General features: G+C 35.3%; 2 protein-coding genes across 3 annotated transcripts; one reads left to right on the top strand and one right to left on the bottom strand.

The window, feature by feature from the left end:
• Positions 1-1169: 1169 nt before the first annotated feature.
• LOC129270702 (uncharacterized protein F21D5.5-like) lies at positions 1170-9693 on the bottom strand. The gene is made up of 5 exons (XM_054908021.2): positions 8839-9693; positions 7544-7725; positions 6243-6590; positions 5215-5449; positions 1170-4010 (listed from the first exon to the last, which is right to left on the bottom strand). Exons 1-5 carry the CDS (start codon positions 9140-9142, stop codon positions 3760-3762), a joined length of 1320 nt encoding a protein of 439 aa, XP_054763996.2. The 5' UTR covers positions 9143-9693; the 3' UTR covers positions 1170-3759.
• LOC129270703 (metalloendopeptidase OMA1, mitochondrial-like) lies at positions 9077-24205 on the top strand. Of its 2 annotated transcripts, XM_054908023.2 has the most exons (9): positions 9077-9498; positions 12630-12970; positions 13368-13596; positions 13967-14140; positions 15172-15279; positions 16719-16847; positions 17821-17895; positions 18268-18417; positions 19923-24205. In XM_054908023.2, the coding sequence occupies exons 2-9, from the start codon at positions 12630-12632 to the stop codon at positions 20025-20027; spliced, it is 1311 nt and encodes a 436-aa protein (XP_054763998.2). In that variant the 5' UTR covers positions 9077-9498; the 3' UTR covers positions 20028-24205. The 2 variants fall into 2 exon arrangements, with proteins under 2 accessions (XP_054763998.2, XP_063962406.1); XM_064106336.1 differs by lacking the exon at positions 13967-14140 and having other exon boundaries at positions 9410-9498; positions 19923-22469.
• Positions 24206-24940: the final 735 nt, after the last annotated feature.

Genomic DNA, 24940 nt, shown 5'->3' with positions numbered 1-24940 from the left:
AAACGTGTTAGCTTTATGTTTTGAGTCATATTTCCCTTATGGTCGAACAGAATTTTGTGGTCCCAAGAGAGTTTACTTTAAATTAATTATACTGTACATCTATCTTTGACCGAAGGTACGCACCTATTGCAAATCGGAAGAAGCTTTCAGTGCCAAAGAATTATTTGCAATTAGCCAGTGGATAGTGTCAGGTTTCACTTTCATGCATGACATTGCCTTAAGCATGGCTGAAAACAGTCAGGGGGGGGGGGGAGGAGCACTTGTCCCTCCCAGAAATTTTGAATACTTAACAATTTTGTGCACATACTTTTTCAATATCACTTCAGGATATGAAAAAGCGCTCCCATGACAAGCTCGTTTGCAATGCTCCCTCACTATTGGGTTTCTTTAAAAAAAATTGAGGCATGGCATCATGCCCCCACCCCCGAAAAAAATCTGCGTACAGCCATGGCCTTAAGGCATTAAATTGTGATCCGAAAAAAAAAGAAATTAAAAGATTACAAAATAACTTTGAAAGCATGGAAAAATATAATTAGAATAAGCAGGGCTGGGAATGACCATAAAATAAAATGAGTGTCGCTAAGGTGAGCACATAATACACCCGCCTGTGACACACAAAATAGATTTCTTGACCAAGCAAGATAAGTGGAAGGTGGCGACTTCACTTTTGACCTTCTGACCTCAAAACCAACAGAATTCCTGGGATCGACGCTAGTATCATACACACCAAATTATGAGCCTTGGTTAAAGTTAAACAAGTTATCGCGTTTACAAGGACTTCAGAAGGGTGAGATATAAACATGTCTGTGACCTTGACCTTTGGACCTCAAAATCAATAGGCTTCCTGGGATCTATGCTAGTATCATACACACCAAATTATATGAGCCTAAGTTAAGTTAAACTGAAGTTATCACGTTGAAAAGGACTGCCCAAGGGTAAGATGAAAACATGCCAGTGTGACCTTGACCTTTTGACCTCAAAATCAATAGGCTTCCTGGGATCTATGCTAGTATCATACACACCAAATTATATGAGCCTAAGTTAAGTTAAACTGAAGTTATCACGTTTACAAGGAAAAGTTAACGGACGGACACCGTGCGTGATACCATAATACTTCCCGTAGGACGGGCGTATAAAAAATACAAGAATGAGACAAAAGAACATGTAGCTAGTTTGCTGATATTGCTCTATTTCATAAATTCAATCCACATAAAAATACATGATTACACAAACACTATTGGCAATGAAAGACACTTTTATGTTAACCACATGAACTCCATCTTTGGTAAGGAAAATTGATCCAGATAGACTTAATTGGTTATAATAAGAATATATTAAAGGTAACATCTTGCCCCTTCCTCCAAACCATACTAATCTGTATGATTGCTGGTTTTCAAATCTTGAACTAATTGCGGTTTCACAAATTCCCTGTTGTCACTTTTTAAGTGCTCTATACATTTTTAAAAAACACATTTTTACTGGTATTGAAATAATTCCTTTTCATTTACTAACTCTTCAGTTGAATTATCTTAACATTGTTTAAATCCACCACAGACAACCTGAAAATCAGATCTCTGTCTGTGATAGCTTGGTACATGTACATCTATATTTAAAAAAAAAAATCGACTTTTGCATACATGAACGATTCTTATTGAAGTGTTTTGAGTATTATCTGAAATGAATCAAAGAGATAAAAAAAAAATCGACTTTTGCATACATGAACGATTCTTATTGAAGTGTTTTGAGTATTATCTGAAATGAATCAAAGAGAATACAGTGACATCTAAAATACATTTTCAACAAATGCAATTCAATAGAACATTGATAATAATCCAAATACACGGATCAAAATATAATTTCAGTAAATATTTCAGTACTGATAATTCATGACTAGGATACAAAAAAAATAAATCCTAGAGCTCTCTCTACCTGACTCTTGTAATATAGAAATACAATAAATTTTATCAATTTTGCAATCAAGACTAAACTAAGTGTATGTCAATGACAAACCATATATACATAGAGTTACGATTTGTTAACACATTTGAGACTATACTGAAATCTTTAGTAATCTGTATTTATAAAACAGCTATGGTATTTTTTTAACACGGAATGACTTTAAACATATCAACTGAAGTTAACTATGTGTAATTGTTTACTACTACTTTCAATTTCTGATATGCTGAATGTCGCATACAACGCATGATGATCAATCTGAAATACATTTCTTCACAAAAACACATTCACCTGAATTCCTTGTAATCTAAATGTCTGTCACATCTACTTTCACAACCTGAAACTAGGCACAACAATATTCAAATTACATTCATCTGTTCTAGATAAAAATCACACTTTAAAGAATGAATGAGTTTGGTAGGTACAAAAATGGCAGCAATCAAGTTCTTGAAATTCATCTAGATCTACATGTATCTATTATAGCAGAAAAATGATCTGTTCAGTATAAATATAGTCTTACATGTTGGATGTTAAATAGCCATGTCCAAACGCATGTATTGGGTAATTAGATAATTATTCTGTATCAAGAATAATAACTTATGATTTCATATAAAAAAAGTTCAGGGAATAATTTTGCTTTACAAATTTGAATACGGTAGCATTTTTGGTCATAAGAGAAAAGCTCTCAACTAAGTAATGTACAGTCCTATGTAAAAATATGCTACTAAAAAAGTCTTTATACATAGCAGTCTTTCAAAATGTGGAGGAAATTGCGATGCGATACCAGGAAAATTATTCCCTGAAGTTAAAAATTTTGGCAAGGTAAGTTCTCTAATAATGGCTTAATTGTAAGTTATCTTACAATGGCTTAAGTTGACAATATATTTTTTTTACATGATATTACACATTTACAGACGATGTAAATTCTTGAAATACAGCTTTATAATGTCTATACCACTTCCAGAATGCAAAAGGTACTGATTTATAAAGATTTGATATCACCAAGATGACCATTCATACTTTCAATAGCTTTCAATTAAAACAACTACAATATGTGATATATATCAAGGTCAATGTGTTGTTATAAAATATAAAAACAGAAAGACATATGGCAGTTTTTGTTAATATCTCATTATCCATTTTTTTTTTGCTGTGTTATCAAGGCACAGATACAAACTCTCATAGGCTTTGTGTACATATGGTTTCCACACGATTGGTGGTTAATTTCATCTTTACTCATGAATTCAATGTACTGTATTAAGCTAAAATAAAGTTGAAATTCAGCTGAACAGATAGTACAAGCCTCTTGATGGGCCATTTTTAACTCATAAGGTTGTGTACTCCACTATAAAGGTCTTGAATTACTGTGTGAAGTGATTTTTTTTTTTTTTTTTTTTTTTTTTGGGGGGGGTATTTTCTCACCATAGCTAGGGCTAGTTCAAAATAACTCATTTTAAATAAATTAAAAAATCATGACAATATCTGTATGCTAGAATATTGATTTATTCTGTACCTGAAGCAAATAATGTAAATGATTGCACAGCTTGTAGAAAAGATACATATATAAAAACAAGAAGGTAGTGTACTAGAAAGACTATGCGGTGGATAGCTCATTATAATTATCTTTTTTTTTCATACATGTAGATCTAACACCTTTGCATGAAAGTTCTCAGAGAACAAGAGGGTACATTAACACAAAGGTCAGCAATTGATTTTTCATGATTGATAGTACATTAATTGTAGTCAATGCAATCAACTGTAAAATATGCTCTACGATGAGTGCTAAGCTTTATGTTACGAGTCTTAACTCATGTCTGTTTTCTGCAGAAACAGATCCCGATCCTTATCGCTGTTGAATCTTGGTTCAAACTGAATCTTCTCAATGGTCTTAAAGCCCTCATCTAGGGTAGGAGCCATGTAGTTCTTCTTGTAAATGTTATAAGCCACCTGTGGGATGCGACGAACACCGCCCTCTGTCAGTGACTGTCGGTACATGTTCATGTGAAAAGCCAGCTCTAAGGGAGTATCCATGATGAAACATCGTACAACATAGCCTTCAAAATAAGAGAGAGGGTGAATAAATGAATAATAATAAAGATTGAAGCCTGGGTATGAGAAAATTAGAGAAGATAGTGGGCAAAAATAGTTGTTTCTAGACTGGTTGCCAGCCAAAACCAACAAAGAAGATGAAGGACTAGCTTCTATACTTAAATGTCCACTATGTACATATGGGCTATTCCACGGTTACTCACGTTACATTTGGAGACACCTTGACTCATACTTGGAGCTGGAACGCCATTATTATTTCATTATGCTCCTGGCAAATCTTTGAAATGTGTCGGTTACTCACGTTACATGATTTGGACATGCATAAAATGAAAAGTGGACTTAAGTGAAAAGTGTCCTCATGCAAGGCTTTTATGAACGTTGATTATATCCATTTCAAAGAAGTATATTAGGGAGACAAATTTGTATATAATTAAAAAAATAAAGAACACATGGTTTTTACAAGGGGTGCAGATAAAGTGGTTACTCACGTTACGGTTTAGATGGGCTATATGTACAAAGACACATTGAGCTCATGTCCACCAACCTATGGAATTGCCCATATGTACAATACATTATTTTTGTTTTTTCAGTCTGAAATTTGACTGGATTATAGTAAACACATAAAAAAATCATTGAATTTCCAATAAAAACAAAACAAAAATTCTAGAGACTTTGATACCACTTTCTAAAATATTAGGTATAATCTTGACAAGCTTCCACTCCCCAGAACGATATAGTATCAGCAGGCATGGTCGACAGGAAAATGCTTTATCAAAATAATTGCATATCTCACAATGATCAGATCCATGTTTTAATAACTTCAGTTTATTTTTAACCCTGTAATCACTCTATTCTGAACGGATGTCTAATAGTCATTGCCCACCTTATGACTGGTCTAGGATCTGTTTTTGGAACAAATTTACTTTGCTTATTTTCTGAAAAAAATGAAAGAATACAATCTTTTTACTTGAGGATAAAATGAACTGTAATGCCAAGAAAATCATTTTTTCTATGACCGCAAGCCTTTATTTTTTAGTAAATGCAGAATGACTTTAGAATCATAGCCAATTGTATGCTTGCTATGATGTCATTATGACGAGATATTTTATCTCCATCTATTCGTATAAAAATTTGGGTCGCAGCCCTATCGTAAGTGCGGTGGCTTTTAGGAGCAAACATCCTGTCACCTGCCCCATCCTCAATACATACCTGCTTCTTTCGCCAAGTCGATGTAATCTGCCCTCGCAGACTTTGAAGGGTTGGTGTTGTCAATCACGACATTCTTGCCTGCACTGATTGCTGCCTCTGTAGCTTTGAAACACTTAGCAGGAGTGTTGAGGGTATCTCTGTTGATCCACTCGTATCCATTGCTGACTAGCATGGCCTTGGCAAAAGTACTTTTACCCGATGCTGGAGGTCCAACCATGATCACAAGGTCTTTCACCTGGTTTACAAATAAAACAGAAGGTACAGGATTACCCCATTACTCATTTTGGAATTGGTAAGCATATCTGCTTATTTTGCCAGGTTGATGTACATGTACATGTACTCTGCACTCACAGAATAAATAATTTTGTGTTATATCTGAATTATGTAAAGTCATAGTTTATGGTCAGTGCTTTACTGTCTGACAGCTGAATTCTTGAATATTGCTTAATATTCATTTTGTGTTTTAGAATATGACATGCATCAATTTCTCAAAATTTCCCTGGTTTATCTCATGACAGTACAAACTTTGTTTCTAAACCTGTAAGTAGATTATTATAAAGGATTCCACTTGTGTCTGGTTTTTATTTATTATTTTTTTTTGGGGGGGAGGGATATATATCGCTGTACACATACGCGTCCCCTAAAAAAACATGTAAAAAAGGGTAGATTTTGTCGTTCATGGCCTGTCACATACAAAATACAAAATACAAAATACTGGCAATTGCCAGTGAAGTTCTAATAAATTCAATTCAATTCAATTCAATTCACATACATGACATACTTAAGGTGTTATTGGCGCAGACACCAAAGAGGCCAAAATAAAGGAAAAAAGCTGTTAAAACACATATTAATATGCTCTAGGGTTATACTTGTTTATAGGGAAGCATGCAAAAATATTTGAATAGGGTATAAGTTTGACCAATGTATAAAACTTGTTTAGGGTGGCGTTTGTAAACCTGTGGTCACTCGTGTGTACAGCAATATAGTTGAATACCCCCACCCCCGGGTGATTGAGACAGCGCCCTCACCTTCTTGTCCTTTTGATGGTATTCTTTAACCGTTTTCCTTGCCTCTCCTTCTTCTAAAGCTTTGACAGGATCACATGAATGCCATTCAAATGGAGCAGCCTTCTCACCAAGAAAAAACTCTTCTGGTGTGTGAAACTGAATACCAATATTGTGAGCAAACATACGATCGGAGCAGGAGAAATCCCGAGGCTTCCCTGGGGCCCAGTTCTTGGCACGGCCTGCTGCATCACCTACGTACATGCACTTGGCGTAGTCGGCCTTGATGCCACCATTCTCCTCGCCGACTGCCAAGTCCCACATCATAGTTCCTGGTTTGCGATAGTGATTCTCACCAGTAGATGCAAAACACTGTGTATAGGAAAGGAAAAGAAACTGTCCTCATGAGTTGTTAATTGTTAATAGCCACAATGACGAGGGGCTGCGGAAACGGAGATGATTCAGCCTCCCTCCACTTTTTCCAAAACTGTACAAAGATGTAAAAATGACCATCTGATAGTGATATTTTGCATCATCAGCCTACCCCATTTTCAAAATCGTTCCCAGCCCATGTTGATGTCTTCACTGATTTGCTTGTGTTTTCTAGTTCTTATATAGGGCCTATATATCCATATGGGCAAGAACAAACTGAAAATGATGCTAATTGTGAATAATGTAGTTTCCTTTGATCATGAATTTAACACATGAGATGTCATGATATTTCTCGAAAATGAGAACCTACACCTGTCCTGATGTAATATACAAATTCTTCTTTTAGCTTCTACATGAATACCATGCAAGGTACTATTACCTTAAAAGTCATATATATATAGGTGATAAATAAATTAAAAAAAAAACTTTCCAGGCCTACTTTGAGCTTATCAGCCAAAATTTGCTCCAATAGAGTTTACTTTGGATCCTATATTTATATATAGGCCTATGTGATTTTTTAATAAGTTTACAAGGATCCTTGCAGATATTTCTGGGCCGAATTAATCCTGAGCCTACATGTATTTTCTGTCTGAGTCATTATTGGTAACCCTTTTATGAAACATTCTGATTCAATCTGATTAATTTAGTGGTCCATAAAAGAAATTATTTTGTTGGCATATATATGTATACAAATAAAAAACCTTCTTAATTTAATACATAATCCTACCCCCCCCCCACTCTTAACACCACCCTCTCCCTTCTCTAGCTCTTCTACAATTCATCACAATCCTACTGATACAAACTAGAACTGCAATCGTTATTGGGAACGATGTGTATGCATCAACGCCTTGATTATCTTGGGGCAAAGAAACCTGGAGAAAGAGAGAATTTACCTGAATGGGCAGCTGCAATGCATTGGCAATCTGATTGATCTTGAGCTGAAAATCGGTTGGTTTTGTGTGTCCCTTTTCTATACCCCTCTGATTAGATATGATGACGATCTTGTAGCCATCTTTGTGAAGTTCTTTCAGTTTCTTTTCCACCTTGTCATTCAACAGCATCCAATCTGATGGACCTATGGAAACAATTTGTTTTTAGAAAGATCAACGCCAAGATCGATCATTATCGATTGAGTTATAAAATGATGATCAATGTCACATTTTGCATTTCATTGTTTTTTAAGTTACATCTCAGAGGAGAGTGATGAAAACATACACAGACCAAATTTGTCAAGAATCGAAGCAACAGGGCTTGAGGTCAATATAACCCAGAGTATAACTGATGTTATACAAAGAGAGCACTATGTATAGCGTAGCCTACTTTACACTGTAGAATTAACATCAACTTGACAACACTAAATGGCTACATACGGATACGGTACATACTGGATACAAGTGAGTTTTCAACTGTTAATATTTAAATCTATCAAAATAGGTTTCAGAGTAATGGGAAGCATACTGAATGAAGGTTTTTCCATTCTCTAATTGCTCCAGTAACTGTAAATGTACGATAATCTGCCCTACTACAAGTTACTGGAATTTAATAATACGATAAAAATATTTACTTCAACAAATATTTTGTTTAGCATTGTGAACCTAGGTGCCCCCTAAATGATCATGGAATTATTTATACACATAGATCCACAAGAGAATCTTACATAATATTCTTTATAAAGTTAGCCCCATTGTCATTTTGAAGTCAATGTTAATCATCGCCTGGTTCGAAAATGTCAGATTTTGATTTTATCAGCATGAAAAGGGGAATAATCTATTTATATATGATATATCTACTTGCAGTTGTACTTAGCATCATTGACTAATAATGTGCAACAATCCACATTTGCAAGTTAATAGAGGAATTCCTAAGGATATCCATAAGGAATTGCCCCCCTCTAACTTTACCCTGTTACTGTTTAGATGGAATTATTAATATTGGTAAGATTTCTTTAAAAAAAAAGTTGCACATTGATTCAATGCATTTTTCCCAAATTTTGATGATATAATATGGCACATCTCACTCAGTCTTTATAATACAAACTGAAAAAGAAACTCGTGTTTACAATCTGAAGTTTAATTTTGGGTATGCAGACATACGGTATACCCTCTCCCACTCAACGACCCATGATTTACTAATAATATTGATCCCCCAAAACTTATTCTTTTATTGTCTAAATTGTCTTCTGATTTACCTGTGGGCCACTTTTTGCCACTTTTCGGTTTAATGAGGGTGTAATCGAGATCAAATCCAGCCACTTTACTGGATCCTTTAATCCCTGGTCCTGTTAGCTGTATAACAGGAGGGAAACCTTTTGAGCTTTCTTCACCAACTCCGCTCCAATCAGCATCGTAGAATACATGCTGGTTCGGGTCAGCAGTCTTGGACGCCGCTGCACGTTTGGCCTGCTTGGGTTTCGAAACCCCGGCATCACCGCGATCATCTACCTTCTTCGACGATGCAACTGTATCTGGAGCTCCTTTCCTCTTTCGAGCCATTTCGATTTGTTGACGAGATCGAAGTGTGTGTGCAGTTTGAATGTAAACGTTCAAAATAACACAATTTCAGCTTTCTGTACACTTTTATACACCGCAGTGTGGCGGACATAAAAGCCTATTTTTAGGTGACAGGTTTGAGCTTGTTGGCTCTATTTACGGTCCACAAACTACACACACTGACACGCCCATCCCATTCGGTGCAGATCACGTCACGATCATGGCCCTGGCCGGCGAGGCCGGCCTGGCTGCGCTCGCGCGCTGGCGCCAGGGCTAGCTAGGGCCGGCGGAATTAATTAGCAGGAATAGCAGCGCAGGTTGGAGTCTTGGAGAAAATTAACTTCGCTTTTCCGTCTTCGGTAAGATTAGCTCCAGCTTTTCCCTGCTTCTATTCTGCCATCACACAGTTTGAGTTTACTCACTTTATTTTTATGGGATCTTCGCATTTTTTGTTGAGTAAGATTAGGTCAACCACGGGGTATAGCTAAGTTAATAGTGGTAGGGCCTACTTCCACTTTTTTTTTCACCGCTTGGTCAGCTGGCCACATTACAATAGTCCCACCCATGTATTTTTAAGTAAGGCAGCCTCTAAAAAAAAATGAGTGCAATAAAAAAATTAAAAGCCTGGTTGTAGCCGGCCTAGATTTAGTATAATAAAGATGAATTATATGTTCATGACGGTATAAATTAATATTTTTAGCGTAGGACCCACTCACTCTTGAGGAGGCATGCCATGGCAGCCCATTGGGACCTAAAATAAATAATATTAGTTTTATTACAAATTCATACAATTACAAATAAGATTTAGAAAGTGTCCTTCAATTTCATTCTTTGTTTGAAACTGATGAGTGAAAGAACAAGAAGAAAAATGAAAGAAAATGGAAGAAAGTCTGAAAGAAAAGGATGAAGAAAGCCAAAACTGAATTGATGGTAAAGCTTAAAGATAAAAGGAAAGAAGTAAAAAAAGGGCCCTTATTAAGGGAAAGAAAACAAGAAAGAAAATGAGAGAAGGGCTCCAGCCTTGGCCAGGTTATAATGAAATAAAAAAGGAAAGAAAGAAAAAATTATGGAACATAAAAAAGAAGGGAAAGAAAAAAGTTTCCTTCGTTCTTTGAAAGGAAGAAAGAATATACAGAATGAAAGAAAATAAGGAAAGAAAGAAAAGGATGAAGAAAGTATAGTAAAACTAATGGAAAAGAAAGAAAGAGAAGAGAAAAAAAAGAAAAATGGAGAAGGAAGGAATGAAATAAAAACAAAGGAATGAAAGAAAGAATAATGGAAAGAAAAACAAGAAATAAGGAATAAAAAAGCAAGAATGAAAGGATGGGATCGAGGAAGACGGGATTGAAAGAATGAAGGAAAGAAGAAAGGAAATGGGACTAGAACAAACAACAAAAATCAATCATCTGTAATTCTACTGATATTTGCTTTAAAAAAAAATGAAACGAAAAAATTGACACCTTGTAGTAGTTTTAGTAGTTTCAGTGGAATTTGAATAAAATTTTATCAAAAATCGTAAGTACGGGCTTGTGATGACAGTCTACGCTCACAGAGCAGGGTTGGAGCGGGGTTGGATTTTCTCTTATAAAACAAAATGTTCTTGCGGGATCCAGCAGAGAATATTTCTTTTTGTACAATGCCTACTTAGCTTGTTATACGCGAGCAAATGGGAGTCTGAATGTGGAACATTTGTACTGTTGCACACGTACTGTCCAAAATATACCATCCATAATGTACCATTGCACGGTCAGGATCAAGGTAACGTCACTAAAAAGTAAGGATTCAATGCATCGCGCTTAGTAAATGCTTTTGCAATACACAATTTACTGGTTAAATGCGCATTGCTGCTGCTCGGCTACGCCTCATTGAATAGAGCATATTCCTTTCACCTCATGCAAAATCTTGCACCATCGCACTCATACCCATTTGGTATATATGTATGTATAGTTATAGATAAATGGTTTATTTGGAAAAATCATACATTATGGCGGCCAAGCCAAATTATGATGCATTTACATATAAATTAACATGAATCAATACATTAAAATGAAATACAGACAGATTAATTTGGCGCATTGCACTAAAAAGTGATAGGACCAATTTGGGGAGGGGTTTTCTTGCCACTTGGTGTTTGAGCCAAGAAGTTTAAAAAGGGCGTTTGCTAAGTCGGGCGGGGTTGTTCTTTTCGTTCACGATTTGTTTTACTGCCGTTGGCCATGTCGGTTTAGTTATACCCCATTGTCGGTCGTCCAGTCCAGAGATGTGATTATTATACTATACCAGCTTATTGATTTGACACTGATTTGAAGTAAACATAATGTACAACTTTACTTCATCTCTTCGGACTTGTCATTTCTTGACTCCCGCCTTTCTTTGTTCGTGGGCAGCGCAAGATGGCGGATGGCCACCGCCCGTCTTGCAAAGCTGTGCCGCTTGTGCCGATTGATTGAATTTATTTGATCATAATGGAAATTCAATTTTATTTTCATAACTTATCCTACAACTAAATTACAAAATGCAAATTAAATGAATATAATACACCTCACCTGTATAATATTAACGGATCATATATACAAATATCAATATTACAGGCAATGTCTTATTGGTGGTCACGATTCATTTTTAATTTCATAACTTTACCTACAACCAAATTACAAAATGCAAATTAAATGAATGTTAACATGTTTACGTATTGTGTCGAAAAAGAATGGTGTGGTTCACGGGGGCTTTCAAGCATTCCCTCTTTTTTTATATCAACTATAGTTCAAGGGGGTATATGGGTAGTACTGGGAAAATGGGGTACGGGGCGCCTCTCCCTCGATCAATCTCTCTCATCAATCCCTCTCTTGGTAGCGAGCGGTCAACAAAGCAACAGTGGGGCCGAGATCCACGTATTCTGTATGACATAGGTGCTAAACCAATGACGACACGGAGAGCATAATCTTGCAGTGCAACTATATTGGGGCTCTATAGCTCCTTTTTATTCGTACTAAATTCCAACCAATCACAATCATGTAGTGTATATACAGTGCAGGCCAATACCAGTGCATTATAAATGGCCGTGTAAAAAGTGAACATGATAGATATAATAAGAAAACAAGCCTATGAGAACTTGAAAATTGAACTTTGTGAAATCTGAGCTGAAAAGGGATCACACTGAAGGTTGCCAACACAAACTGACACAGGGGGAAGTATATTATTATTGATAATAAAAAGAGCCAACACCCCACTGGAAATTGAATATAGCCATATTTTTATTTTGCTATTTTTGCAGCAATTCCACAATTTCTTCCAGAATCTTTTAGCACATACAGTATTTTTTTTTTCATAAACAATCAGGTGGCAGTTTTGTTGGAGATTTTATGAAGTGATTTTGAAATTGTTATTAATACTGGCATATATTCTTTTATGTGCATGAACGTGAGTCAGCATTGCTCTGATAATGTGAGTAATGTATTGAATTATATTTTTTATCTTGTGTCTTTTACAGATGATGGCAAGATATATCACAGGAGTCTATCAGAGCGGAGGCTTCTCTTTCAGTAGAGTGCCTCATCATAGTCTCATTTCAAGGCTAAATCTTTGTCTCTCAACCTCACCTGGCAGGTCGGCTGTGCTTCAACCTTGTACATGCACATTAAATATCACTGACTTGAAAAAGGCTAGAACTATATCCACATGGAGGTCAAATACAGCTTTGGAATGTACAAGGAAACACGGATTTATCTGTGGGAGATTAATCCATACATCTGAGAAGAGACCAGCACCTCCTGTTGCTGTCTGGTTGGCTCTTAAAACATTAGCCAAGACTGCTGCCATTGTCACCGGAAGGTACACAGTATTATACAAGCAAATGATTTGGGCCCTGCAGTTGATGGTACCGGTATTATTGTTTGGTGCATAAATAATAACCAATGTAATCAATCTTACTTAAATCAATCACTTTATGCAAGACATATGTTGTATACCTCTTTTAAAAGTCAAACTGATTTCCATTGTCCCAAAGGCAAAGTAGCCTGTATGATTACTTTGTTTTTGCTTGCCTTTTTTTTTAAATTAATAAGTGTCCCTAAATCATGAGCCCTGAGTGTATAAAATATATTATCATTAAGTTCAAACTCTTTTGATATTATAAATTCTATTAGTCAATATGAAGTATAAATATCCAAGTGCTGTTGTTAACCTCTTTTTTTTTTTTAATTCCCATTTTACTTTGAATATATCACAGAACCCTTAGGAACAGATGGAGAGATCACCCGAAACACAAACATAAAACAACTAGTGAGAGGATACAAGAGAATAAAACGAAGATCATCGCTGGTATACTAGGAATGATTGGTTTTGGAATTGGTTATTATTACTATCATATAGACTATACACCATTAACCAATAGACCAAGGTTTATACTCTTCAACAAGACTCAGTTTGAGAAGATAGTCGATGAGGAATATAAAATGGTATGTATCTAGGAACTCCTCATTATTTAAAAAAAAAAGCGATAATGATATAGGGTAAAACACAGTTTCTAATAATAATAGAATATTAATACGTGTGGCTCAAAGCTCTGAATCCACTCTGTGAAGTGCTCAAGGAACAATATGGTTTCTTGAAAAATGGACCTGTGGCTGTAGTCTTGTTGAAATCAAACGAGTTCTAGTTCTTGAATTTTTACTCGTCAAAAATAAACTTGCTTTCGTATAGTTGCATCGCTTTACATAAATCATGACTGGCATGCTTTGTTTATTATACTGTTACTTGATAATGAATCATTTGCAGTACTGTTTGAAAAGCACACAGTGTTTTTTTTTCTCTCTCTTATTCTTTTAGTATTGTGAGACATATAAGGACAGTTTTGTACCAACAAACCATAAGATCTATGGCGTAATCTCTGGGATAATTATGCAGCTGATTAAAGGGAACCAAGACGTAGCTCAGATACGAAATCAGACCTGGACCATTCATGTCATTGACAAGAATATCAAGAATGCTTTTGTCCTCCCAGTGAGTATTTTGGTGTGATTACATGGACTGATTTAATCATTGGCCCATATTCCGAAGTCTGGTTTAATTTAGGCCATGGTCTAATTCTGTGCTAAAATCATGGGAAGCCATAATTTAAAAAATATCAACATTAAATCTATATTTTTAAAGTTCATTGCGCTTTTCTCATTATGTTATCATGGTGAAGAAACTAATTCAGTTATTATTCTCAGACAGTTATGGATATTCTGAGTGACAAATGAGCGGATAAAACGTTCAGTACAGTTTGTGTCTCACTTGGCTTTCCATATTTAAACCACAAATTAGGACTCGAGTATATATATAATATAATATATAATAAACTGGATATTATAATTGCACATGGAAACAAACACTCTTTATTATTAAGTTCTTTGTTTAATTAAGTAATGCATCTAAACATGTATTGCCATTTTATCTGATTTTATTTTGTATATTTGTAAACCCCGACTAGTGAGGAGAGCTTCATAACAGAAACTAGTTTTTCTTTTAGTCATCCTCAGGCACTAGTCGGTGGTAATTTATTCCTCTTGTATATATTCTTATTGTCTTTTGCCTGGAAATAAAATAAATAAATAAATAAATAAATAAAACCCAAGTTCAGAATATGGGCAATGTATCTTTCTTTTGTAAGGACAATGCCTTTTATTTATATTTTTTCTACTTTCAGGTAGGCTTATGCTCTGCTCAGGTATCATGAATTATATTATTTTCCTTACCCAACTTTATTTAATCCAACAATGCTTCTGAGGCTTTGCCTGTTGATTGATCAAATACAAATTATTGATCATTTGCTTTTAATTTTGCATTTTTGCAAGCAATTTCTCTTGGATTCCAGTGAAATTACAGATCTGTCACATTCATGCTTGTATATCAAATTCGCTTAAAATGTGTGACCCAACTTTTAGCTATGACATGTTTTTTTTTTTTTTGCAAACATAATAGTAAACTTCAATCAAGTCATCATTTCCATTTCAAATATTTATTAATAGCATTCTCTTTTTTTTTCACAGAATGGTCATATATTTGTATTTACTGGGATACTACAAGCTACTGATAACATAGAGCAACTAGGGACAGTGCTGGCTCATGAAATGGCACATGTTGTTCTTAATCATTCAGTAAGTATAAATTATTATTTATCACTGGCGTATAAATAGGGGGGGGGGCAGGCTTTGGGAGCCATGCTCCCCCCAAAAAACATCCTTAACCAAGAAAGAAGAGGAGATGAAGAAAGGAAAAGAAAAAATATGAAATATGATATGAAAAACCAATCTTTAAGTTTTTGTATATCCCAACAAAAGTGCATGTCACTTTTCCATTTCATTACTAGATCATATGAATACATGTGCCCCAAAATGGTTGTGGTGTGAAGTATAAAAACTGAAATGTATTTTATTGCATAAATTTACAGATTTTACATCAAAATTTAATCGGGTGTCTGACCAAAATAGAATGTCTGTGTCTTTTTGTCTTGTTCATATAAAAAGCTTTCTTAAGCCAGGAATAGACTAAATATTTCAGGATATAATCTTTGTAGATTTCTAATATCAAATTACTAAATATTTAAAGTGCTCAAAAAGCTATTTAAATGAAATTAAAACATTACTGAATATAGAGAGAGAGCGCTCAATTTAAATGTAAGTCCTAATGGCTTGAAAAATGTCATTTAAATTCTAATTGAAAATATGCATTCAATGACTACTACATTTTTGTAATATTTTAATGTTCGATAAAACCGTGAGTATAGTTCACATTGTTGACACATTACCCAAACTTATGACAGGCTTTAATAGAGAAAATATTTTGTCGAAATCTATCACAGAATTATTAGATTCCCATCCTAAAAAAGGTCAAATTTTGCTTGCTTGCTTGCTTCACTTATGACTTCTTAGAACTTTTTGCCCCATAGGCATATTTGATATTTATGCCTCTCTTTGATTCTATTTATTAATTATTCTTGAATTATTACTGACTCCATGCTTCATAGTCATAAAGGTCTAAAATGGTATATTTTACAGTAGTGACTCTCCACAAAGAAGCTACATGTACATGTAGTACACACCATAATTATTGTGGATTTTTTCTCTACACAGACAGTAAGATGAAGTAAGCCCTGTTTTCTTTTTATTTTGGGCCATTCAATTTGCTCACTCATCTCTCAAATTGAAAAGTTATATGTATTAGACTTTTCCTTCATCATGTCTGAAACATGGTTTTTGTTGATTTCATAAGGAGTAAATAAATTGAAAATATTTCATGCTAATAATATTGCTCATGCACTACTTTCATGTCTACACCTTTACTATTTGTTCTTAGCTATTAGAATAAATGGAACATTCTTAGAAAGAAAATAAATTTCTACAATACTGTATCTCTACCTCAATTGATATATATCCTGTATGTTCCCACCCCCTATTTGATTCAACTACATTTGTTGTACATTACAAATTAATTTCAACTATACAAATACCGGTATAATGATTTTTCAAATTATAGACATTATCGGTGAAATTGTTGCAGGATTATTAATGAAATGATTAAAATTGTGATATTTCAGGCAGAGATGGCAAGTTTCTTTGAGTTCTTTGATCTCTTCATGATTGTTGTATTGACGGTTCTCTGGGCTTTCCTTCCGAATGATGGTATTGCATTGGTGGCTACGTGGTTTAAACAGAAGGTGGTGGAGGTAAGTAGGAGATGTCATGATGTTGATAATGGTGATGATGGTGATGATGATGATGATGATGGTGATGGTGATGATGATGATGATGGTGGTGGTGGATGTGACAGTAATGATGATGATGGTGGTGGTGACGATGATGATGGTGATGGTGGTGGTGACGATGATGATGATGATAATGGTGGTAGTGGTGGTGATGATAATGATGATGGTGGTTGTGGTGGTAACGATGATGATGGTGATGGTGGTAGTGACGATGATGATGGTGGTGGTAATGGTGACGATAATGATGGTGGTGGTGACGATGATGGTGGTGGTGGTGGTGACGATGATGATGGTGGTGGTGACGATGATGATGGTGGTGGTGGTGGTGACGATAATGATGATGATGGTGGTAGTGGTGGTGGTGGTGACGATGATGATGGTGGTGGTGACGATAATGATGGTGGTGGTGGTGACGGCAATGATGATGATGATGGTGGTGGTGACGATGATTGTGATGGTGGTGGTGGTGACGATAAAGATGATGATGGTGGTGGTGGTGATGACGATGATAATGGTGGTGACGATGATGATGATGGTGGTGGTGGTGGTGACGGTAATGATAATGACAAGATGATGATCATGATCACGATGATGATAGAGAAAATAGTGGTGGTGACAGTGATGACGATGAGATGATGATGATGATGATGATGATGATGGTGATGGTGATGGTGGTTGTGACGGTAATGATGATGAGATGATGATCATGATGATGGAGATGATGGTGGTGGTAATGAAGATATCATGATGATGATGATGATGGTGATGATGATGAAAATGATGACAGTGATTATGATGATAATAAATGATGATGGGACTATGATAATTATGATGATGATGATTTTAATGATGATTTTGCTGGTGATTCCCAGTCTTTAGGCCCTAGTTCTAAAGTAACACATGTTAATTCTATACATTATGTGTCCTCTTTCAGTTGTTACTGCATATGCCTTACAATAGAAGTCTTGAGATTGAGGCTGATGAAGTTGGCTTGATGCTTGCAGCCAAGGTAAAGTATTGCACAGATCTATTTACACTTGGTTTCAGATAGGGAGATAGAATTTTCCTACAGTATTAGCCTTGTGGCAGATTGAACATTTGCAGAAGGGTATCCAACGTTTTTAAATGTATCACATTTGAAATTGGATCTAACGTGTGATTTTTGGTAGTATTCACATCATTAAATAAGTAAATTTTGGTTTTGGCATGAGTATAATCACCCACAAGTGACTTTGGCTATTGCCCTGGGCATGTTAACAACTAGTATGGCACCTTATATAGGTCATTCTTGATGATAGCCTTTGTTGATATCCTGTAAGCAATTTGAGAATGGTGATAAAAGACTTTGTAGCCTCATAAGAATTCCCTTTTTCTTCCCTAGAGCTGTATTGATGTACGAGAGTGCAAAGCATTCTGGGAAGCAATGGATGTAGCTCAGATCTCAACTGGAGAACCTGAACCTCTAGAGTTCCTCAGTACGCATCCATCCCATCAAAGAAGAGCTGACTATATAGAATCATTATTACCAAAGGTAAGTCCTAGAGTTCCTCAGGACGCATCCATCCCATCAAAAAAGAGCTGACTATATAGAATCATTACCAAAGGTAAGCCCTAGAGTCCCTCAGTACGCATCCATTCCATCAAAGAAGCGCTGACTATATAGAATCATTATTACCAAAGGTAAGTCCTAGAGTCCCTCAGTATGCATCCATACCATCAAAGAAGCACTGACTATATAGAATCATTATTACCAAAGGTAAGTCCTAGAGTTACTCAGTTCGCATCCATCCCATCAAAGAAGAGCCGACTATATCGAATCATTATTACCAAAGGTAAGTCCTAGAGTCCCTCAGTATGCATCCATCCCATCAAAGAAGCACTGACTATATAGAATCATTATTACCAAAGGTAATTCCTAGAGTTCCTCAGTACGCATCCATGCCATCAAAGAAGAGCTTACTATATAGAATCATCATTACCAAAGGTAAGTCCTAGAGTTCCTCAGTAGGCATCCATCCCATCAAAGAAGAGCTGACTATATAGAATCATTATTACCAAAGGTAAGTCCTAGAGTTCCTCAGTACGCATCCATCCCATCAAAGAAGAGCTGACTATATAGAATCATTATTACCAAAGGTAAGTCCAGAGTTCCTCAGTACGCATCCATCCCATCAAAGAAGAGCTGACTATATAGAATCATTACCAAAGGTAAGCCCTAGAGTCCCTCAGTACGCATCTATCCTATTAAAGAAGCATGTATGCTTCCGATTGCTCTAAATGTTTCCTGGAGTGGTTTGTAATATCGATTTATACGTTGTTAACCCAAAAGCATCTGTTAAAAGTGCAAGGTTGGCAGAGCATTGTCTGCAAATCCTCTTACTCTTCTCGGGAGCCTGAACAGGGTACAACAAGGAGAGGGAGAAGTCAGGCCACTTACTTCAGTTTTCTGAAGAAAGAATATTTTTTCTACAACACTAATGATACTAATGACACCTTTGGCAAGACTTTGTTCTATCTCTGCCACACTTGACCCAAGTGTGGTAGATGGGTACCTGGTAGGAATTATTCCTTTAGTTTAAATGCAAAAGTGCATAACAGGCAGCGATGCCAAACCTGGGGGTAGTAATTCTTGAGCACTATGCACATTGTATGTGACAGACTGAGCATTTTGTACGAACCAGCTATTAATATTACACTTGTCTATCAGAGAGGATCCAAAGTCATAGGTTCTCTGGTTTTGACTAAGAAACATGGTTTCTCATGAGTCAGGTTATGTATTATTGCCATTAAACAAAAAAGTGTTAAATTTGACGTAGCTGTATGTTCTGCTGAAAGCTTGCTACCACGTATATCTTCAGACATTATTCAAAAACTGCCAAACATGGACTTCATTTATACGTTTTACTCATAATTTCAGCAGTTCACATCCTGTGGTTCATGAAATCATACATGGCAGCATTTTGAAAATCCCCTGATTCTCTTTTCTTCATCTATTTACATATTAAAGTTGGTCTTATTGTCACCTTGTTGCTACAGGCCATCAAAGTTAGACAGTACTGCAACTGCCCTGAACTGCCTCAAAGAATCCCTACCCAAAGAGCTGTCATCCAAAAGTCAATTCCTGCGCTTCCTGCAGCATGAAGTAGGTGTGTCTTTGGAGAGTACTCTCACTGTAGTGGAGCTACATGTAGACAACAGAGTGAAGAGGAAAGAAAAACTCAAACCATCTGACATCTTAGATGCCTTCCATTGTGGCTGATAGTGCTTCCTGCTTCAGGACAATTACCCCAGGAGGACGTCTTGTCATTTTACATTCATATGGTTCCTCTATCAAAAATCCCCTGGAGGGATTGCTCTAGGATAAGAGCTCTAAGATGGACCTGGAAGACATTTGAAAACTTTCCAGAGGACAGAGCTAGTTGCTAGAAGAGTTAACCTCAAAGTGATTATTGATACTGCTGGGCACATTTGGAGTTTTGAGTTACAGTATTGCAAGGACATTAGGACAAGGCCCATGTCAATGTCGGAAATACTCAGCTTTAACCCAAGTTTGCTTATGAAATGTTCCTGTATGTATTGTACATGTATATTAGGTAAGTGATAACTTTCATTCTTCAAAATCTTATAGAACTAACTTCCTGTTTTCATTACAAAAGAGGCAGAGGGAAATAAGCTGAGGGTATTTCCTTCCAGAATATTTATTTATTTTCAGTTGTATTTAATCAGGGTGGCCTCATCAGTTAACAAGCTGCTGTCCTTGAGGGCTCAGAGATAAAAAATCAATATGTACAATAATTACAAAGAATGAATACATAAATCAAAACGGCATACACTAAAACAACAGGTATATAAGAAACATTAAAAATACAATCCAATAAAAGATCAAAATTGAATTTCAAGAAAAGGTAACTTCAATGTTAAGAAAGGAAAAAGAAAATGGAATTGGAAACTGCTGAATACGATTTAACGGGAAAAGGAAGGATGACTGGCAACAGAGTAATGTTCAATTGATTGGTAATAATTTGAGTACAGATTATAATGTTTGCCAAATTAGAATATAAATCAATAGCTCAATGTTACTCTTGCATTGCAAGGCCTATCAATGTTTTATTTGTTAAACAAGGCACGGAATGAGTTGAGGGACATAGCCTGGCGTTGATCTTTCCTAAGATTATTCCATTATTCCATTCTGAGGTCCCTATGTACTGAAATATAATTAGATACATGTAGTCCCTGTAACAGCCTCCATTAATTGCTGTTTGCCTCAATGTAATTTGAAATTTGGAATTTGTATTTATCAAGAACAACATCAACACAAAGTTATAAATCATGTACAGTTATTTTCAAATGCATACATGTGCATACAGACATATTCAGACGTTAGTTACAAAGTACTTTTACAAGAAAAATAAATTACAAAACCCTGACAACTGTACGTACATGTACAGTATTCGTATTGACATTGAACGATAAACAGAATTTGGTTGACTCCTTTTTAATGATGTGCACAAAAACATTGCATTGAAATTGAAATTACATGGAGCAGATTTTGATAGTGATAAGGGATGTAAACTGTACAAAAAAAAATGAAATTTGCGCAATTTAAAAGGATTAAAAACAGAATAGCCCCGTACAGAAACCATCCTCTCCCCCTGCCCCTTGCTGTCCGGTTGTGTTTGAATGAGTAGGTCTCATTACATTGCAAACTCAATGTGACAATTGTAATTGAGAGAAGAAACGCCCTCTATAGTTTTAAAGATGTTAGTTTTTCAAACCAATTTGAAAGGGACATCAAGGGAAGGGGGAGAGATGTTTCATGAAGTTGTTTGTAAAGTTACACATGACTTTATGAATTGATTGCATAAAAGTCATGTGTACATGTAACTTTACAAACAACTTCATGAAACATCTTTTATTTAATGATAAGGCTTTTCTTTTCTCAGCACATAAATTTACTCTTTTTAGAATCTTATGAAAATATCTTTCCTAGAGTGAAGATACAGGATGACTTTTAAGTGCTTAAATAATTATATAGAAAGGTTTCAAAATTGAAGTGAAACTATAAATTTCAGGTACATTGTAATAATTGATTAAAACTCAATGAACTTCTTCAAGTAACAATTTTTCTTAACCAAACAAGAAATATGAATTTTTATATGATTGGCAATATACATGTAGATACCATCTTGTCTTGCTTCAATATCTCCCAGGGAGTGGGAAAAAGTGCAACCTTATAATAATTGATAATTGATGTAAAATATTAAAAGGTAACTGATGTTGAATTAATATCTATGCAGAATTATGAGACTTTGTGATCACAATGCTTAAATTAATTGACTGATATCATATTTTATATTTAAAAAAATCTACTTTTTACTGTTTACATGTACCTTTTTTAATTGTAAATTGTAAAGATTTTTTACTTTTGATGTGCTCTAGAATCTTTATTAACATGTAGTCATGTTGAAATCTGTGATCAAGTAATTATATTGTTTCTGAAAATTTTACTCTATAGATGAGTAATGTTTTTGGACACATTACAATCATGGATGGTGTGAAATAAAAACAGAAAATGCAACCGTATCAAGCCATGTTAGTTGATATCAAATGTATTCTCAATGAGAGATGAAAATTCAGTCTTACCGTGTGTCTAAACTCATACTGACTACATTTGCAAGCCAGGAGTGGAGAATGTGCATTAGTAGTACATTAATTAAATTGAAATGAATCAAGACATTTATCTGCAGACCACGAAGGAGACATTTGGTGTAACAGTAAATGGTTGATGTCATCACTGAAATGACATAAAAATCTAGGCTTTGGTTATAGAGATGTTTGTCTACACTCTAAAAAACAAAGAGCGTGTATAGTGACTGCACTTCAGAGTGCTGATTTGTCTAGTTCAAATTAGAACGAGAAAAGTCAGCACTCCGAAGTGCAGTCACTACATGTATACACGCTCTTTAAGAGCTAAATTAGCTCTTCATTTTTTAGAGTGTATGTAGGATTATTTTATTCCAAGAGATGTTCTTTTTCATGTTTTAATGTTTTTTTAATGCATGAATCTATGTTGTATGCCACCCGTGGGGGGGGCACTCATATATATATTGGTGGTACGGTGACGTGCTGCTTTGATGACCCCCTATTTCAGACCTAATTTTCAGTTTTCTAGATACTCGAAATGACAAAAATTAAGTTTAGAAGCCGCCCAGCCCCGCTCGCAAGACCCACGTTCTGAGACATCTCAGATCCGCAGCCCTGCCAAATATTGTCAAGCGTGAGCACCGCATGCGAGAGATGCAAGTACGGCTTCGCAACTCCCACTATATAACTAGTACATGTAGCCGCTCCATGCATGGCTAGCACATGCACAGCGCTAGCGGGCAATGTACCTACAGTGCCATGATCCTGTTCTGTAGACCCTGTTTTTCACACCGCCCGGTATACATTTAGTTCCGAAGACCCCGTACTTTACCCTTGTAGTCAGTTCCTTAGACCCCCATTTCAGAGTTTTGTGAGGCACACCCCATTTCGGGTAACATATTAAGGTTACAAATCATTTGACGTTACTTTTTATGACATAAACAAAAACTTAATCATAGGAAATTAGATGTTTACTGTTTCACAAAACTTCTGGGCTTAATGAATAAAGTATCAAAACAACTTATTTTTCTATTCCTTGAAGCTTGTTTTCTTCAATAAAGAGTATAATTTAAATAAACTTAAGGGATTAAAAAAAAATGAAACCAGAAGAATCTGTGGCAAGTTTTTTTTCTCACTAAATTATTTATAGAAAATGTTTGACATTTTATTATCACTTTGTGACACTGCTGCTTTATTGAATCTTTGCAATGAAGGCAAGGCTGTAATTGATGTTCAATTTGTTTTGTTAATATTAAAGGGCAAGTCCAAGAAAATGTCACACTAGAAGGCAAAATTTCATCTTTAATTTAAAAAGTTATCTTTGGTGGGGTTTGAAAGCCCAAATGTTGAATTTTAAAATTTCATTAAGAAAAATTTGATAATATGCATATTTATGCTAATTTGGGGCACCTAATTTGCATAATTGGTAAAATGGGCATTACGTATGGGACAATTATAAAAACTCATAGAAAATAAAAACAAAACTTGTGAGATTTAGTCATAGGTGGGACATGGACCCCCTAACATCTTATTACTTTTGGGGGAAAAAGTGGTGTCATCTAATTAATTATGCAAATTAGGTCTTGTCCAAGGATGGAATGTCCCATACATAACATTTTGAGGATGTTCTTTTAAGTTATTTCTTATAAATATAATACTTGTATTGTTGCATCTCTGGGAAGTTCTAATTTATTAAGTATGAAAATGTTATACCACAAAAAGTTTCAAAAATAGAGTTTACCTTTTAATTGAAAGTTAATTAAAAAATTGTTACGTATGGGGACAACATGTTACATACGGGACATTACACACAATGTCAATGGGGAGATTTGTGTACAAAGTGAATGGAGGAAAAAAAAATTTCAAGAGTGCTCTAAAAAGTGATTGTTTACCTTTTCTTTGGTTTTTAAAGACTGATTTGATATGAATACTGATTAATGAAAACAATCGAAGCGAAAAAATTGTGAAAATTGAAAAATATGAAAAAATAAAAAAAACAATAGAAATTTATGAAACCGTGAAAAACAAGAAATAAAAAATGTTAAAATGGCTAATTTCCTTTTCAGTCATATCAAATAAGTCTCAATAGAACATCTTAAAAGAAAGAAACTCTTTTATTTCCATATTTTAAATTATTTAAATTTTTTTGAATTATGGGGAAAATTGTGTACGTTCTCTATTGGGACAAAATGTCCCATACGTAACTGTCTCATACGTAACATGCCATTAATTTGTTTAATTATAGTCTGTAATTAGAGGGATTTGGCTTATGACATGAAACTTGCCTTAGATATACTAGATTATTGTGACTTCTATCACACTAAGTTACAAGTTGTCAAATGAAATACTTTAAGAGAATTCTCAACTTGAAAAAAATGTTACATAACGGCACATCTTTTCTCTCTAAAAGG

Source organism: Lytechinus pictus, chromosome 11 (genome assembly GCF_037042905.1).
Source record: "Lytechinus pictus isolate F3 Inbred chromosome 11, Lp3.0, whole genome shotgun sequence".
NCBI lineage: Eukaryota > Metazoa > Echinodermata > Echinoidea > Temnopleuroida > Toxopneustidae > Lytechinus > Lytechinus pictus.
This window is presented reverse-complemented; position numbering and strand designations above follow the sequence as displayed.